The 20,103-nt window shown below is 34.8% G+C and overlaps 1 protein-coding gene across 1 annotated transcript; it reads left to right on the top strand.

The window, feature by feature from the left end:
• Nucleotides 1–14,421: 14,421 nt before the first annotated feature.
• LOC131803408 (uncharacterized) lies at nt 14,422–16,327 on the top strand. Its single transcript, XM_059124696.1, has 2 exons — nt 14,422–15,847; nt 15,915–16,327. Exons 1-2 carry the CDS (start codon nt 14,422–14,424, stop codon nt 16,325–16,327), a joined length of 1,839 nt encoding a protein of 612 aa, XP_058980679.1.
• The last annotated feature ends 3,776 nt before the right edge of the window (nt 16,328–20,103 follow it).

Here is a 20,103-nt window from a genome sequence, read left to right as displayed (position 1 = left end):
AATGAACGGATGGATTGAATGAATGAATGAATGGGATTCTGGTTGCGACCAAAATCGTAGTGTAGGTAGCCCTGAATAATATACTAGTTTCCTAGAGCAGGGATTTGGGCGGCAAAAAGTGTAGTGTCTTCTTTTACTTCTGGCCGAATTAGTTGCAACGTTTTTGTTTATGATATTTTGGGGGCAAGTTTTCGTTTGATTATAAAGTTTTGTTTGTAACACCTTTGCCAGGAAAAAAACGGTGTAAATTCGTTTAGTTTTATGGAACACTATAAGATATATTCTTTAATCTAATTGCAAATGTGAATACAAAAAAGTAAGCAATTTTGTCGGTATAGGTTCTATACTTTTTTGTAGAAAATTTGGTTTTGTCAAATAGAAATTAAATTGAACGGTGTGGGCATGTTTGTTCGGGATACCGTAGTATTTTGTTATTCTACAATAGTCAGGCTCCTTCTGTTGAGCTTACGATCACTTGGGTAGAACAAGTTTTTTATCATAGGTTTTTTTTTATTTATTTATAACTCCTGGGGACAATATCGCAGACAAAAAACAGGGGAACTGATGAGGATGCCTTACCCCCTGGTAAACATTACCTTCTTCATAGAATCAGGACAAAAGAATAAATTGGGATATTTTCATAAAATATTTAGGAAAAAATATATATATTGAAATGTATCGAAAATACAAATTTATTACAGAACAATTGACGCAAAATTTTTGCATGGGGTTACAATTTAGAAAAAGACATAAGCCTACAATTTTGGATGAAATTCAATAACATTTAGAGGGTGAAATTGACCATTTTCGTTTAACCGCAAATATTTCTGATACTGAAAGTCAATTTCTGTCAATATCACAAAAACTTGAAGCAGTTTTCTTTGGCCTAGAGATAGAAACAACTGCAACAAAGTCAAAGCCATAATTTGTACATTTTTATACCCTACAACACTATGTTTGATTGGGCCAAAAATTATGTAACACCTCGAAATATTGGTTTCCCATATAGGAAAGTATATATGGATCTTCCTATTTTGCCGAGCTGAGTCGATCTAGCTACGTATGTCCGTCCGTCCGTCTGTCCGTCTGTCCATGTTAATTTGTAATCACTCTACAGGTCGCAATTATGGCCCGATCTTCACGAAATTTAGAATGAAGGTGGGACTGGGACAAGAATAGAACCCTATTTCTTTTGGAGATGATCGCATACTATTTAGGGCAATTATAGACCAATCGACGCGGAAGTTAGCATGGGACTAAAGCTCAGGGCTGGGTAGAAGCCTTCCAATTTTGATGGCCATCGGGTAATATTTAGTGGGTAAAATAGACCATAACATTTGTGTTAAATAAAAGTCAAATTTTCCATTAAACCGCGAATATTTTTAGTCCCGGCGATATCACAAATAGACGAACAGGTCAATTCTGACCGTTACGTAGATGCCGATAGTAAATATATCGGATATATATAGCGAAATATCTACAATGTATATATACAAAGGAAGGGAATGTTAGCTAAAATGCTTATATCTCAGAATGGCTGGACTGATTTTGACAAATTTCAGAAATCAGAATGCCCTTTTGGCATAAAAGTATAAATTCTAAAAAAAAATCGCATAAAAAGAAGCGAATAATGATGTTAATATAGATTTTCTAGTACTTAGTAAAATTTTTTTTATATTTTTTATCGCATGCGATTTTTATACCCTACACCACATAGTGGTAAGGGTATTATGTCTTTGTGCATTTGTTTGTAACATGGAGAAGGAAACGAGATAGACCCATAGTTACTTTTGAGAACCTTCATAGAATCACTTTCTGAGTCGATTTATGCATGTCAGTCCGTCTGTCCGTCCGTCCGTCCGTCTGTCCATGTATTCTTGTGAACAAAATGCAGGTCGCATTTATTATCCGATTGAGATGAAATTTTCCAAACAATATTTTTTTGGCCCAAGGACGAACCCTATTGAAATTGGTGAGAATCGGATCAAATTTAGATATAGCTCCCATATATATCTTCATCCGATTTCGGGTTAAATGTGCACCAAATTTTGGCACACCCAACCGAGTTCGGCCTAGAAGCAAGTATATCAAATTTGGAGAAAATCGGTTCAGATATAGCTATAGCTCCCATATATATCTTTCATCCGATTTGATCTTTAAGTCCCTCACATTCCTACTATGCACTCCACAACCGTGATATTTGGTACCAGGTATTAGATGGAGCACAGAAATAGCTGTTTTAAATTTTATCGAAATCGGTTCAGATTTGGATATAGCTCCCATATATATCTTCATCCGATTTCGGGTTAATTGACCACCAAATGGCCAATATCAGCCCAAATGGCCCGAATTTTGGCACATGTGACCGAGATTAGCCTTTAAGCAAATACAACAAATTTGGAGAATATCGGTTCAGACACAGCTATAGCTCCCATATATATATTCATCCGATTTCGGGTTAAATGTGCACCAAATGTCCACTATCAGTCCAAATTACCTGAATTTTGGCACACCCAACCGAGTTCGGCCTAGAAGCAAGTATATCAAATTTGGAGAAAATCGGTTCAGATATAGCTATAGCTCCCATATATATCTTTCATCCGATTTGTTGTTTAAGCCTCTCACATTCGTAATATGCACTCCACAAGAATGATATTTGGTACCAGATATAAGATACAGCCCAGAAATAGCTGTTTGTAATTTTATCGAAATCGGTTCAGATTTGGATATAGCTCCCATATATATCTTCATCCGATTTCGGGTTAATTGTGCACCAAATGGCCGATATAAGTCCAAATGGACTGAATTTTAGTACATCGGACCAAATTCAGCCTAGAAGCAAGTATATCAAATTTAGTGAAAATCGGTTCAGATATAGATATAGCAACCATATACATGTTTCATCCGATTTAGAGTTTTAGTCCCACACAATCGTAATATTCACTCCACAACCGTGATATTTGGTACCAGGTATTAGATGGAGCACAGGAATAGCTGTTTTAAATTTTATCGAAATCGGTTCAGATTTGGATATAGCTCTCATATATATCTTCATCCGATTTCGGGTTAAATGTGCACTAAATGGTCAATATCAGCCCAAATCACCAGTCTAGAAGCTAATACGTAAAATTTGGAGAAACCCGGTTCAGAGATAGCTATAGTTCGTAAAATGCACGATAGAATTAGATAGATTTTGATTTTGTACCAAATATCTCATAGAGCTCTGAAATGCCCTGTATAAACCTTTTTACGAGAGCTCTACTAAATATGCATAGTGGTGTAGGGTATCATATAGTCGGCCCCGCCCGACTTTTGAGCTTTCCTTACTGGTTTTAATTTGACTTATAATAAAGAAGTGTATATTTTGCAATATTTTTTCAATTTACAACACAGGTTTGGGTTATTAATTATATACAGATTGCAAATATCGTTCGATCCTCACGAAATTTTTCACAATGGAAGGGTTAGGCTCAGAAGGGCTAAGCCTATTGTTTTCATATATATTTAGGGGTTGAAATGGATCAGCAACTCAAAATGTTCCTGATTTTGCAGCCGTTATAAAGGTCAGAAATAGAAACCAAAGGATACGAAATTTCTCATGAAGTTAGAGTTTAGAACAGCACGTAGAATGGACCACTACTTTGTGAAAAAATACCAACATTACTTACAGGCGATATCCGAAATACACAATAGGCGAACTTCTGGCTTTTTTATGCTGACTTCGATGACGAATATTGCCAAATATCGTAAACGAGCAAATCATATAGATGAGTCTAAATTTGGAGACATAGAGGGGCCTCTTGCTTTTGGAGATGATCGCAAAATATTTAGGGGTTCATATGAACCAAAAACAGAAAAAAATCCTGATCACGCAATTGAAGCCAATCGACACGTCTGAGAAGATAGTTAAGCACAGGGAAGAATACTGGCATTTTGGATGACCATTGGATTATATTTAGCCGCAGACTAAAGACCACAAAAACTAACAGCATAAATATTGGGAAAATGTCCCTGGTCAAAATGCTAAGGGTGATATCTGGGCAGTGCTCCGTGACATAATTTCAAAAGCGAAATCCTCTAAATGTATTTGGACATGAGGGGGTTTCTAACATATTGTAGTGTTGTAGGGTATCACATGGTCGGCACCGCACGACTATAGCCTTTTCTTACTTGATTTTAATAACTCCTGGAAACAATATCGCAGACAAAAAACAGGGGAACTGATGTGGATGCCTTACCCCCTGGTCAACATTACCATCTTCTTAGAAGCAGGACAGAAGAATTAATTGGGATATTTTCACAAAATATTTAGAAAAAAATATATATTGAAATGGATCAAAAATACAAATTTATTACAGAATAAAATACGAAATTTTTGCATGGGGTTAGAATTTAGAAAAAGACATAAGCCTACTATTTTGGATGTAAATTCAATGACATTTAGAGGGTTAAATGGGCCATTTTCGTTCAATCGCAAATATTTCTGATACTGAAAGTCACATTCTGCCAAAATCATAAAAACTTGAATCAGTTTTCTTTGACCTAGAAATACAGGGTGAGATAAAAACAACTTCAACAGTGTCAAATTTGTAATTTGTACATTTTTTTTTAATTTTATTGAATGAAAGCAAGAAATGTCATAAATAGCATCAAATTTTAGAATAAGTTTAGATTTCTTCGAATTGGTCACATTTGGCACGAATTATGGTCTTCAAGCCAACCTTGCTTTCCAAAATACTCCAGACACAGTAGTCCGGAGACTTTGGTGGCCATTGTGCTCTGGAAATAAAGCGACGAACGTAATTATATAAACATTCTTGGGTGACGCGTGCTGAGTTTGCATGCCCATGACTTTAATACACCCTCCAGAATATTTTCGCGATAATATTCGGACGCCACGGGCGATAAAACGAGCGAAGAGCGACCATCGGCTGTTATGGAGGCAAACATCATCACCATGACCGAAGCTTGAGTTCTGGTGGCCAACCGAAGGTGCACATTTTCAGCACACCTCTATGGCAAGTAAACACGATCATTGTGTTTGTTTACAAACTGCTCTGGTGGACAACGAATGTTTTCTCATCGGAGAAAACCAAATTCGGCAGTTACTCACTTTCGACCAAGCGAATCAACTCTTTAGCTCTTTTGAGTCTATTTTATTTCTGTTGCGGTGTAAGTTCTTGCACTTTTTGAAATTTTAATGGCTTTTCCCCGAGCTTATTTTTCAATATTTGCCGAATGGCATATTGCGATATGTTCAGCTCAAGAGCCATTTTTTGGCCACTGCGACGCGGGTTTCGATCAAGTCGCTTCTTTACTTTTCGAACCATTTCTGTTGATGTTGCTGTTTTCTTCCGTCCACTTCCTTGACGTCGGGCTACGCTACCAGTAGCACGGTAATAAACGATTTTATTCAGATTTCTATCGTGGTGTGCTCTTATGATAGCCACTTGAGGTTTTCCAGCCAAATATAAAGAAATCACACTATCACGCATGAATTCAATTACGAATAACTTTTTTTCTGAAAAATTCTCACCAAAATGCTTTTGTATGCTTGTAAACAATACAATGAGCTGTCACTGGAATCATTTAAACAGCTGTCGGACGAGTGTCTTAGAAATGACGGCCGTTTGAATTTGGTTGCAGTTTTTTCATCTCATCCTTTTATAATAAGACTCACAGAAATAACGATTTCCAAACCTACGTGTCTCTGGACGAAATCCATTTCAGGACAGTTGGAAGCCATTTGTCTGCCCCTCTTTTTGTCCATCTGGCCGACTGGTGCACACAAATGGGATACCTATTTTGTTATTTCGTAATATTTATAAATATATATGGGAGCCATATCCAAATCTGAACCGAACTTAATAAAATGTTGAAATCGTGAGACCTATATCTAATTCTGGGACAAGCAAAATATTTGTGGAAAATCTTAATCGGACAAAAAATGCGACCTGTAGTTACAAAAGTACATGGACGGAAATGCACTAATCCACGAAGATCATGAAATGAACTATGGGCCTATTTCCTTTCCTTATGCAAGTTGTGAACAAATGCACAGAAAAATATAATACCCTATACCAGGAGGTCAGGAGAAAAAATGGAAAATATTAACCCCCTGCTTCTCGTACCTCCGACAAATGGTCAACATTTTCAATGCCAATAAGTATAATAAAATGTGTAATTAGTGTAAGATTTCTTAACGCTTTAAATATCTCACTAATATACCATCAAACCCCGCATTAAGACGTGTCGGTGCACTATTTCTTGTACGTTAAGAAAAGTGTTAAAATGTTAATCATAACTCTCATCAAAATGCGAAATTATTCCCCAGTTCCCTTCTAACTTCGCACATTGCTATGTTTGTACTAAAATTATTTATTTATTTATTTACAAAATATTTTATAGATACTAAAATTATATGTAGTGAAAAGTAGGAATATGTAGGTCCTATTTTGATGATAGGCCCCATAAAAAGGGTATATATAAATAAGGGTTAAGGGTATATATGGCCAAATCTTGAATGAAACTTTCTAACTTGCGAATTTACTTTATGTTCACTAAGACGGTCGGAGCAAGTTTGGAACAAGGATCTATTTTGATGATTTTGGTAAGATGATTTAATATGCACATAAATCTTTAGGTACCAATTTACATCGAATTCGGTTGAAAATATCTTATTTATTTATTTGTTTCTTTTTATACCCTACACCACAAGGTGGTCAGGGTATTATGTCTTTGGACATTTGTTTGTAACAGGCAAAGGGAAACGAGATAGACCCATAGTTCCTTTTGATGACCTGCATAAAATCACATTCTGAGTCGATTTATGCATGTCCGTCCGTCCGTCTGTCCGTCTGTCCATGTATTTTTGTAAACAAAGTACAGTACGCATTTATTGCCCTATCCAGATGAAATTTTGCAAAAATCCTTTGTTTGGCCCAAGGACGAACCCTATTGAAATTGGAGATAATCGGTCAAAATTTAGATATAGCTCCCATACATAACTTCGTCCAATTTGCATTTTATTGTGCACCAAACTTGTAATATCAGCCCGAATAGTATGGAATTTTGCACGTACGATCAGATTGGACCTGAAAATAAGTATACCAAATTTGATCGAAATCGGGTCAGATATAGCTATAGCTCCCATATATATTGTTCATCCGATTTGTTATTTTTGTTCTCCGCAGCCGTAATATGCACTCTGCAACAACAATATTTGGGGAAATATATCAAATGTAGCTCCGAAATACATTTGCTAAATTTTATCGAGATCGGTTCAGATTTGGATATAGCTCCCACATATAACTTCGTCCGATTTACCTTTGATTGTGCACCAAGCGTCTAATATTTGTCCAAATGGGATGAAATTTGGCACTTACAACCGAATTGAGTCTAGAAGCTAGTATATAAAATTTGATGAAGATCGGTTCAGATATAGCTATAGCTTCCATATATACTGTTCATCCGATTTGTTATATTTGTTACCCACTGCCGTAATATGCACTCCGTAACAACGAAACTCAGGGAAATATATCAAACACAGCTCAGAAATTTCTTTGCAAATTTTATCGAGATCGGTTCCGATTTGGATATAGCTTCCATATATATTTTTATGCGATTTCAAATTAATTGTGCACCAAATGGGACCTTTGAACTTTAAATTATAATTATAATCATAGCGTGTATAATTGAATTCTCCCATAAAAACTTTTAACTGTTATGCGGAGCTCTACTAAATTAGGAAAGTGGTGTAGGGTATCAAAAAGTCTGCCCCGCCCGACTTTAAGACTTTCTTTACTGGTTTTTTTTTGCGAATGCTTTTGCTCTGTCATTGCCCAGCATTTGCAAATATTAGATCCCAATATTTAGGAAACGACTCCATACCAGACCTTAGTCAGATTAAGTTTAATGAAATAAAACAGTTATAAAATATTGTTAATGCAACTGAATTGCAAATATAATAAGCTGTAAATTGCCGGTCTTTTGTCAACAACCTTTTTAGTCTTGAGCGCACAACAGCCTGGCTTAAGTGTGTGGCGATTATTTCGCCCCTCTTTTCAACCTAACATAACCTATTCATTTATTTTCAATTTATACAGTTCCTAGCCCATATGGTCATGGACGGTCCTAAAAACTTCTATACATGACTACACTAAAAATTAATTTTTAGAGAAATGTTAAAAAAAACATCGAAAATTCCTAAAATACCTTTATAAACAATTTCCAACGGCTTAAGAAAATTATTAAAATTACTTTAAATAACACTATCGTTACGCAAAAATTGCCAGGTTAAGACTTTGACCTTAAATTTCTCAGGGTCAGTTAAAATAGCTGTTCATTTAAAGAAACATTTTTATCCGTTAATATCTATCTTATACTTGTATACAGACCAATTCCATACACACAACAATTATTACTTCAAGTTCTTCTGAAAATTCTAAAACTCTCACTCATTTAATACTAAAATTAACAAAATAACACAAAGTGAACTTCGACTACGAATAGATTTTGGTGACCAAATGTCTGGCGAAGGCGCTTTTAATGCTCACCGACATTCTCCTCGTATAAACTAAACAAAAAGAAACATCTACACAACTACCAACATAGCCGGCATCTAAACTAAAATTGCAATACCAACAACGACTGCTGCGGCAGCATCCCAACAGAGACCGGTTACATTAACGTCGACGGCGATGTCGGCGTCGCAAATAAAAAAACAACGTGTATCTTGTTTTGTAAACGAAAACTCATTATTACTTTATCTCTGTTGTTAACTTATTGTTGTTGTTCGTGTTATTCTTTTTGTTGTTGTTGTAAAGCTCTTTTGCATATCAATTTTATGCCGCAACATCTTGTTGCATGTCCAACTACATGTCTCCCGTTTGGCGTGTCTGTTGCCAGTTGTTGTTCGAAATGCGTTGGATGTTGTTTTCAAAGCCGATGATGGTTTCCATGTTGTTTGTATTGTATCAATGCAATGATGCTGCGTCACGCAAGTTCAGCGACTCCATTTGAGGGGGTTTATTTCTGGAGTGAGATGGAAGGAGTGTGTGTGTGCCGTGATGTTCTTCTTAAACATTGCCGAGGTTGTTGATTTGTTTTAAATTAATAAATTATAAACACGCTCGGTTTGGCAAATGAATATTGCTTTATTGATACACTTATCAAAGAAAATAGCTGAGAATATGACTGAGAATCAACGCACAGATGAAAAGGCTGAAGCTAGATTCGTAAAATTTTGCACGAAGGTCAGTCTTGGCTGGGTTTCGAGGAATTCTTACTTAAAGGGTACTTAAAGTGGTAAAATGTACAAAAACTTTAATATTTGTGGGGTATGAAATTCATTGGTGGGTTCAAGATAGATGTACCAAAGGTTTTTTTGGAAATTCGAACTTAGAATTATGAAAAACTCTAAAATTTTACCATTTGGAATTATGTGAATAGAGACAGGGTCGCTGTTCATGGATCGCTAGAGGGCTGGGCTGTCATAGAGACCAATTTTGTCACTATTGGTTTTAAAAACGACAAGAAAAAATGCTTTGGTGTCATGAAAATCAATGTTATCTGTTTTATTTTCGAATTAGAGTTTTATCGGTTTTGGTTGTCATAGAAGGTAATGTTATTGGTTTTGTTATTGAAAAAAACCAAGTTGCTTAGAGCTGTCACTTTTCATTTGCTTTGGATTTTTTGAACAATTTTTAAAGGATATTCAAAGGACAAAAAATGTGGATTTTTTAAACAATTTTTAAAGGATATTCAAAGGACTAAAAATGTGGATTTTTTAAACAATTTTTAAAGGATATTCAAAGGACTGAAAATGTGGATTTTTTAAACAATTTTTAAAGGATATTCAAAGGACTAAAAATGTGGATTTTTTAAACAATCTTTAAAGGATATTCAAAGTATTAAAAATGTGGATTTTTTAAACAATTTTTAAAAGATTTTCAAACAATTTTTAAAGGATATTCAAAGGACTAAAAATGTGGATTTTTTAAACAATTTTTAAAGGATATTCAAAGGACTGAAAATGTGGATTTTTTAAACAATTTTTAAAGGATATTCAAAGGACTAAAAATGTGGATTTTTTAAACAATCTTTAAAGGATATTCAAAGGACTAAAAATGTGGATATTTAAACAATTTTTAAAGTACTAGAAACTTGGATTTTTTAAAGAATTTTTAAAGGACATTTAAAGGGCAATAAACGTGGATTTTTTAAAGAATTTTTAAAGGACTATAAACGTGGATTTTTTAAAGAATTTTTAAAGGACTATAAACGTGGATTTTTTAAAGAATTTTTAAAGGACTATGAACGTGGATTTTTTAAAGAATTTTTAAAGGACTATAAACGTGGATTTTTTAAAGAATTTTTAAAGGACTATAAACGTGGATTTTTTAAAGAATATTTAAAGGACCACCAACGTGGATTTTTCAACGAATTTTTAAAGGATATTAAAAGGACCATAAACGTGGATATTTTAAAAATTTTTGAAAGGACTATAAACGTGGATTTTTTAAAGGACCATAAACGTGGATTTTTTAAAGATTTTTTAAAGGACTATAAACATGGATTTTTTAGAGATTTTTGAAAGGACTATAAACGTGGATTTTTTAAAGGACTATAAACGTGGATTTTTTAAAGGACTATAAACGTGGATTTTTTAAAGGACTATAAACGTGGATTTTTTAAAGGACTATAAACGTGGATTTTTTAAAGGACTATAAACGTGGATTTTTTAAAGGACTATAAACGTGGATTTTTTAAAGAATTTTTAAAGGACCATAAACGTGGATTTTTTAAAGATTTCTTAAAGGACTATAAACATGGATTTTTTAAAGATTTTTTAAAGGACTATAAACATGGATTTTTTAAAAGACTATAAACGTGGATTGTTTAAAGATTTTTTAAAGGACTATAAATGTGGATTTTTTAAAGATTTTTTAAAGGACTATAAACGTGGATTTTTTAAATATTTTTTAAAAGACCATAGACCATAAATCTGCAAAGCAGCTTTATGAGTAAGTTTACAATAAAAAAATTTACTTACGCTATCTCCGGCAACTCCAGTGGGTTGCTGAAATCTCTAAGAGCTTTTCTCGTCACCTTTTCTGAGCGTTCTTCGTCCAACAACACAAAAAATACCACTGCTGATGCGATCTTACTTTATTTATAGCGACTTATCCCTTTTTTATTTACTTTACTTTTACTGATATTTCAATGACAAATAAACAAACAACACATGTAAGCAACAACAGCTGTTTCGAACATTGGTTTTATTTACATTCGAAATTGACAAAACCAACTTGGTTTCATGACACCAAATGAAACCATCATTGGTTTACAAAAACGACAATATAAGCAAAACCGACAAGGTTTCTGTGACAGCCCTGATGGGGGTGGATTTGGAAGTGTGTACTATAATTGTACGAAAATGCTGAATGGCACTATATTTGGTACTGGATAGAGATAACATTTTGTCTTAGAGGTGGTTTGGGAATGCGTCCTATACAGGGTTAGATGAAAAAACTGCAACCAATTTCAGACTGCTGTCATTTGTAAGCCACTTGTCCGACAGCTTTTAAAATAATTCCAGTGACAGCTCTTCATATTGTTTACAAGCGTACAAAAGCATTTTGGTGAGAATTTTCCACAAAAAAAATTATTCGTGATGGAATTCAAGCGTGATAGTGTGGTTTATTTATATTTGTCTGAAAAACCACAAGTGACTATTGTTGGAGCAATCTTTTGTGTCTCGTACCATCGTACCCGTGATACTGCTAGCGTAGCCTGACGTCAAGGAAGTGGACGCAAGAAAACCGCAACATCAACAGAAATCGTTCGAAAGTAAAAAAGCGACTTGATCGAAACCCGCGTCGCAGTGGCCGAAAAATGGCTCGTGGACTACACATATCGCAATATTCCATTCGGCAAATATTGAAAAATGAGCTCGGGGTAAAGCCATTGAAATTCCAAAAAGTGCCAGAACTTACACCGCAACAGAAAGAAAAGAGACTCAAGAGAACTAAAGAGTTGCTTCCCTTGGCCGAAAGTGGTGAACTGCCGAATTTGTTTTTCTCCGATCTCTGATGAGAAAACATTCGTTGTCCTGTAGTTTGTAAACCAACAAAACTTGCCAAAGAGGTCAGCTGAAAATTTGCACCTTCGGTTAGCCACCAAAACTCAAGCGACGGCAATGGTGATGGTGTGGGCCGCCGAAACCGCCGATGTTCGCTCTCCGCTCGTATTAATCGACCGTGGCGTCAGAATAAAGGCCGAATATTATCGCGAAAATATTCTGGAGGGTGTATTAAATCCTTAGGCACGCAAACATTGTGGCAGCAGACCTTGGACATTCCAACAGGACTCAGCACCATCGCACTCAGCACGCGCCACCCTAGAATGTCTACAAAATGAGGTTCCTCACTTCATTTCCAGCGCACAATAGCCACCAAAATCTCCGAATACCAATCCGTTGCACTCTTGTGTCTGCAGTATTTTGGAAAGCGAGGTTGGCTCTAAAAAATACCAAAGTGTCGATCACCTCAAGCAAGCGTTTCGCCGGGAATGGGCCAAAATACCGCAGATATATTAGAAATACACATTGCTTGGGGACCCAACTAAAAGAAGACAAACAACCTACAGGTTGCCCATATTCGACGGACCTTTGGGACCATTCCAATCGACGAGGCTTGTCCGCAGGAAACATTCTTTGCGTCAATTGAATTGTGTACGGGAACAAATGCAAATCAATGCGAATAATCCGTTGTAAAGTGGACCGAGCCAGAGAACGGCGTTTTTGGGATGTTCTTGGGGACCTTTCAACACTGGCTCGTACGGCATCGATATTCTCGACCGATCGCCTGGGTCGACTTTTATATGGCCTCTTCGGATTAGAAAGAGCCTTACCAGTCGCAAGTTTTTCGTATAAACGCTTAATGGTGTTCTTAGAAGGCGCACTTCTCACATTTTTTAATGTTTTAAAAGCACGTTGAGTTTTCACAATTGAATGTTCTTCTGTTGTAAATGTAAATTTCAACTATTTCAGAGCGCGTGTATTGGTTCATGGTAAAAATCTGCTTGGACTGACGCTTCAAACGCAGTATGTCATAAAGCGATGTGACATCTCTGTCAAAAGTTACGGCGTTGCCAGATGGGTCCGTCGAATATGGACAACCCTGTACACATTATTGTTTTTTTTTTTCTTCCTAGCTTACCCAACAACAATGCAACAATGTCTTGGATCATCTTCCAATTTTACGGAACGAATGTTCAAACACCAGAGTTCATGATTTGACTTCACATGAATGGCAGGCAACACATTACCTTGCCACCTTGCCTAACTAGCCATGCATTGTTAAAAACAAAAGACTTAAACTCAGCGTTCGAAAATAAACATTATGGTACAGTACCATAGTGTTCTGTACCGTACCGAGGTGGAGTGGTACACTACGATAGTGTACCGTACCGGAACACAACCCTTAAAAAATATTTTAGTGATACTGTACCGGAGCACAACGATAATCGTACTGTACCGCAGTCGGAGCACTAAAAAACGTAGTGTTCCGCAGTCGGAGCACTACAAAATCGTAGTGTTCCGCAGTCGGAGCACTACAAAATCGTAGTGTACCACATTGCGGAACATTAAAAAAATAATGTACCGGTAGTGTACCACATGTGTGTTGTTTACGATTTGGGAAAAATTGAATGTTTGATGTTTTTTATAATGTAAATATAAATAATACAATTCAATATTATGAAAATAATTGCTGGATTTATTTTCTTTGCGAAATTGAAGAAAGTATAAAAATATGAGATTAGGTAGAAAGGATAAAAAGGAAAATTAAATTGAAAATTTAAATTCTCCGTGAAAAAGGGTATTTTAGTGGTTGCCACAAGTATTTATGGATACGCCTGAAATTCGGCCTATTGCGTTATATATGAACCAGTAAAAAGGTTAATTCATTTAAAAACAAAAATTCTACGAATGAATGCAAGAATATGGGTAATAAAAGTTAGTGCCATAAAATTGTATATTTTGGTAAAAGGTCAAGTTTGTTTTATTATCTTAGGTGGGCCGCTAAATGAAATCAATGAATGGTTTTTATGCAGATTATGTACCTGTTACTTTGTGGTAGCGAATAATCCGTGAATGTAGGTGTAAAAAATTAAATATTTTTTAAAGTATGGCTGAGGGTTTAAAATCAGTTTTATGATTTAGCCTTAAATAAAACCAAACATTGTACAGGTACCACATCAAAATATGTGCTGATATCCAGAATATAGTTTGCCACAATTTCGCAACGGAGTAGGTAGGTAGTCTTTTATTATTAAGAACAATATTTGTTACAATATATGCAAAAAAGCCGTTATCCTGCTGTTTAGTTCTTCTCAAACGTTCAGCAAATAATTACAAAAATGCCGCGACCTAAAAATATTATTCTTTTAGATATGTTCAATACAAATGAATCAAACGAAGTTGTGTGTAATTTGCAAAATTGTAAGAACAAGATTTTAAGTGTACATTCCGGAAATATAGAAAGACACTTAAAGAGATCACATCCTGAGCAATATGCAAACTATATTGAACAAAAACGTGCAATGAAATTACAAAACTGTGTTAACGAAGTATTACTGCGAAGAAATGTAAATCCGAGGAACATCGAACTAGCAATAGTGGAACTATTCACCAAAAATGGACGTCCTCTGCATATGGCCGAAGATAGGGCCTTCAAAATTCTTATGGAACCAGTTTTAAGTTTGCTCGGAATAACAGTCAATGAGCATAATATAATGGAGCGAATTATCGCATTTTCCACAAATATTAAAACGGAAATATCTAATGATTTAAAAGGGACATTGTTTTCTCTTAAGATTGATGTAGCAACCAGGTGGGATTTGAGCATGCTCGGTATAAATGTTCAATACATCAAAAATGGTAAAATCATTGTTAAAACATTGGCAGTAAAAGAGCTGAAATCAAGTCATACCGGTGAATATATAAAATCTATTATATTGGAAGTTCTAAGAGAATATGGTGTTGATGTACGCAACATTTTTACCATTACAACCGACAATGGATCTAACATGTTAAAAACGGTAAAAGTGCTGAATTCGGAGTTACAAATGCTTATGGAAGAGGAATCTCAGGATAGCGAAGAAGAAGTTGATTGTGAAATATCGATTTATGAAATTGAGTCAATCGACTTTAATATATCCTCACACCATATTACTAACATTCGTTGTGGTGCCCATACGCTGCAGCTGTGTGTAAATGATGTCCTAAAACAGCCTACAATAAAAGAAAAAACTGAAAACCTAAGACTCGTAGTGAAAAAACTTCGAAGTAAAACGTATATGAGTATTTTTAATAAAAATGGGCTCCACAAGAAACCTATAATTGACTGTATAACAAGATGGAATTCAACATACAATATGATTGAAAGACTGCTGGAAATAAGAGAAGTTGTAACTACATTAAGCAAGGATAATTCGAAATTATTCATTAGTTCTGCTGACTGGTCTTTCGCAAGTGAATTTGTTGGAATATTTAAACCTATTTACACAGCTACAATGAAACTACAAACTGAACAGCTGTGTTATAGCGAACTATATGTTGTAATAATGGATATTACATTCCAAATAGATGCTTTACCAAATACCGAAATGAAAGTGATACTGAAAGAATCATTGAAGACAAGAATGGATAAACTTTTTGATAACGAACTTTTCAACGCAGCCGTGTATTTGGATCCACGTATTAAAGTCTGTATGACATGCGAACAGAAAACTAGAGCGCAGATGTACATAGTGTCGTTATATAAGCGAATATACTCAAAAGAAGGTACGTTTGCTATATTAATACCAAAAATACATACATATGTTTTTAACTATTACCCTTATTTCTTCAGATTCTACAACAGACAATACGGCCTGCACAATACTGGATGAAACTCCATCAACAAGTAATGCATGCACACCGAAATCCTTTTCCGATTACCTGCAAACTTTAGATCCTACCACGCCTACACAGAGTTCTTCAAATATTGATAATTTTGAATCCGATCTATCCACTTATGAAAGAAAATCTAGATTGCCACTAAATGCAAATGTTTTACAATATTGGGACTCTTCAAACATTATTAGTGGCATTGCGAATATTTTACTGGCAATACCATCAACACAAGTAAGCGTGGAACGCTTATTTTCAGCTATGAAATATATGTTATCCGATCAGCGCAATCGATTGTCACCGTTAAATTTGGAGCATATATTAATGGTAAAAGCCAATGGGATTTTTAATTACCAATTGGGATCAGATTAATGTTCTTACTGGTGTACTTATATTTTTAGTTTATTACATTTCCTTTTTTACTTTCTATTTATATTATGTTTAATATATTTAACTTGTTTAATTACTTCAATTTTTATTAAAAAATACATTTATGTAATAACAATTAAATACTTATAAATAAATCAGTATTAAGTATGTTTCATTGACATATGACAGTACGTTGTTTTATTTGTTCTTTAATTTCCACTTATACAAAGAGTGATACTAATATCGAATTTTGTGTAATTTTGCAAGGTTGGATAATCTTTAATTTCTTTTATTATAATCATTTTATTCATTCGCAATGCTACATACTAAAAAATCAAACCTTTAATATTATTTTCCCAAATCATAAAAAAGCGTATTGATGCCAGTACATTTTTTTAATGTGGTACACTACGATTTTTTAGTGCTCCGATTGCGGAACACTACGTTTTTTAGTGCTCCGACTCCGGAACACTACGATTTTTTAGTGCTCCGACTGCGGTACACTACGATTTTTTAGTGCTCCGACTGCGGTACAGTACGATTATCGTTGTGTTCCGGTACAGTATCACTAAAATATTTTTTAGTGGTAGTGTACCGGTACACTACCGCTAAAAAATTTTTTAGTGATACTGTACCGGTACAGTACACTATGTTAGTGTACTGTTTATTTTCGAACGCTGCTTAAACTACAAACATTGTTTGACATTACATTATTGACTACAACAATGTATCGCGAATAATAGACAGCCAAGAAATGTTGCTGCAACAATGTTTCGTTCGTTAGCAAGCATTACTACTATTAACAAACAAAAAATCAATAAACAACACGCACTTGTTGTACAATTGCTTAGCTGATTTCATCAATGATGGACAATGGCAACAAGTAAAAGCATTTCTTCGTCTTTTAGTCCAGATTATGGCTTTGGCAACAACACACAACATAAGCGGCAAATGAAAACATAACGCTAAAATAATGCATAGCACGTTTAACACTTGTAAATGTAAATACATATTTACATGTACGTACATATTCTCTGCTCAGGCACGCACACCTAAGTACTTGTTTGAAGAGCTTTTTTCATTAGATCGAAACAAATCGAAAATCAAGCTATTGCTCAGTGAATAAGAAATACACACCACCTTACATTTGATGACCAATTCAGTTTGTCAGCAAACAATTGCGAACAACATAAATGTTGTTTGCTCACTGCCAGCTAGTCATGTCGTGAAGACTGATTTCGGATGCTCTTCAAATATCGAATAATTATGATGTTAACATTTCGATTATGACGATGTTGCTGTGAAAAGATAAACAACACGAAATGGATACAGCTTTGGATAATTATTACCAGACAATGTCCAGCCATGCCTATACATTTACTTTTATTTCACTGTGCTGTAAAAAGTGTTGCTAAATGTACTGTAATGTGAACAGGGATTTAGATGCATATTAGTTTGCCACATACCCGTTCAATATCAAAAAGAAGATTAGATTAGACTAATTTTAATTCACATTTCCAAAACCACCTCCATATGTCAATCCAAGATACAAACAGAGACCTCAATATCAAAATTCGAGATTTCAGCTCCATCCCTTCTCCCAATACAAAATTTAGTACTACTTGGTACTTTTCGTGCAATTATTGTACGTATTTCCGAAAACATTTCCTTGTCGTAAGCCCAGGTACTATCAGCTATATCCCTTCACCCAATACCCAATTTAGTACCACTTAGTACTTTTTGAACAATTAAAGTACACATTTTCAACGCCACCACCAGATCTAAACACCCAATTTAATAACTCCACCTCCACATATCAATTATAGGTATTAACAGAGACCTTTATATCTAGGACTCACATCCAAATCAACACCGCCGAATCTCAAACACAGATACTATCAGTTATCTAAATATCAAATTTCAAAATTGTATCTCTATTCCTTCATCAAATACCGAATATAGTACCAATTAATAATTTAGTACTTTATGTACAATCATAATAAACACTTTCGAAACTACTTCCATATGTCCAGGCGATATCAGATTTCAAGTACTATATGTTCACCAAATTCCAAATATAGTACTATTCAGTACTTTTCGTGCACTTGTAGTAAACATTTCCAAAACCACCTATCTATCACAAATTTACCATGGACAGGGACCCCACAAATTTTTCTAAATTTCAGCTTTATCTGTTTACTCTAAACTAAACAGTTCCAAATTTAGTGTTATTTAATAAAGTACCCACAATTAAAACACATTTTCAAATTCACCTTTATATATGAAACTTAATTTCCAACCATGATTCGGAAAGCATATTTCAGTTTTTAGCTTTATCCATTTACATAATACCAAATTATACCATTTTAGAAGTTTAGTAACATTTTGGAACATTTCCTAAACGTAAAGTTCGAATTTCCAATAACACATTGGTGCATCTATCCTACCCTCCATCATTGACTCTCATTCTAAATTTCAGAATTTTAGCTCCATCGGTTCATAAAAATTGCAATTTGTACCAAAGTTAGTACCATTTAGTACACATAAATACAAATTTCCAAAGCTTCCTACATTCCCTTAATCCTACACTCCCACAGTATTCCTATATCCAAATTTTTTGCATTTCAGCTCTATTTACCCAAATCCAAATTGTACCAAATTAATTAAGTACCAAATTTTTATAAGTACCTCATCATACAGCCCAATTTAAATATTTTTTCAAATTTCAGGATTCCAACGCTACCGGTTCATCCAAAATTTAAATTGTACCAAATTTAATACCATCTAGTACACATAAGTACGATTTCCAAAACTACTTACATTCCTCAGTTCTAGAATGCAATAGTAATCTTATTTCTAAATTTCAGATTTAGGGATCACCCAAATCGAAATCGTACCAAATTTAGAACCATTTAACACTTTTCGTGCACATAAGTACAAATTTCGAAAATTTCCTCTATATCCCAATCCACTGTGGCACTAATGTTAATTTTAAATTTCAGGATTCCAGATCCATCTGTTCCTCCAAATTCAAATTGTACCAAATGTAGTACCGTTTAGTACTTTTCGTATACATGAGTACACACTTCCAAAACTACCTCCGTACCTTGACTCTCCTCCTCAAAATGTATTCCCATTCCAAATTTCACGTTTTACACTCCATCAGTAAACCTCATTCCAAATTTAAGAGTTTTACCTCTACTGCTTCTTCAAATCCATATTTTGTACCTTTTAAAACTTTTCGTACCGTTCTTGTATGAATTTCAAGCATCAATATAGGTGACTTTTTCAAGTATTTGTAATTTTGATGGGATTAAAAATATTGGTGGCTTGTGAAAATTTTGGTATTTCTAAATATTATCCGATGACTATGCTTCTGTGTCTTATAAAAAATAAAATCAGGAAATTTTTTATACCCTCCACCAAAAAAAGTATGGAGGGTATATTAAGTTCGTCGTTCCGTTTGTAACTCGTCGAAATAATCATTTAAGACCCAACAAAGTATATATATTCTTGATCAGCGTAAAACTAAGACGATTTAGCCCTGTCCGTCCGTCTGTCCGTCTGTTGTAATCACGCTACAGTCTAAACGAATTAAGATAGGAAGCTAACATTTTGCACAGATCTCTCTTTTGTCTGCAGGCAGGTCAAGTTCGAAGATGGGGTATATCGGTCCACAATATCGTATAGCCCCCATATAACGGTACCCCCGATATTCGGTATTTTGATGATTTTAGCCACATTTTTCAATGGAACTGTCTGAAAATCCACACAAGTAG

The sequence above is a fragment of the Musca domestica genome, unplaced genomic scaffold (genome assembly GCF_030504385.1).
Source record: "Musca domestica strain aabys unplaced genomic scaffold, Musca_domestica.polishedcontigs.V.1.1 3, whole genome shotgun sequence".
Lineage (NCBI taxonomy): Eukaryota > Metazoa > Arthropoda > Insecta > Diptera > Muscidae > Musca > Musca domestica.
The sequence above is the reverse complement of the archived record's forward strand: the minus strand, read 5'-3'. Positions and strand labels throughout refer to the sequence as shown.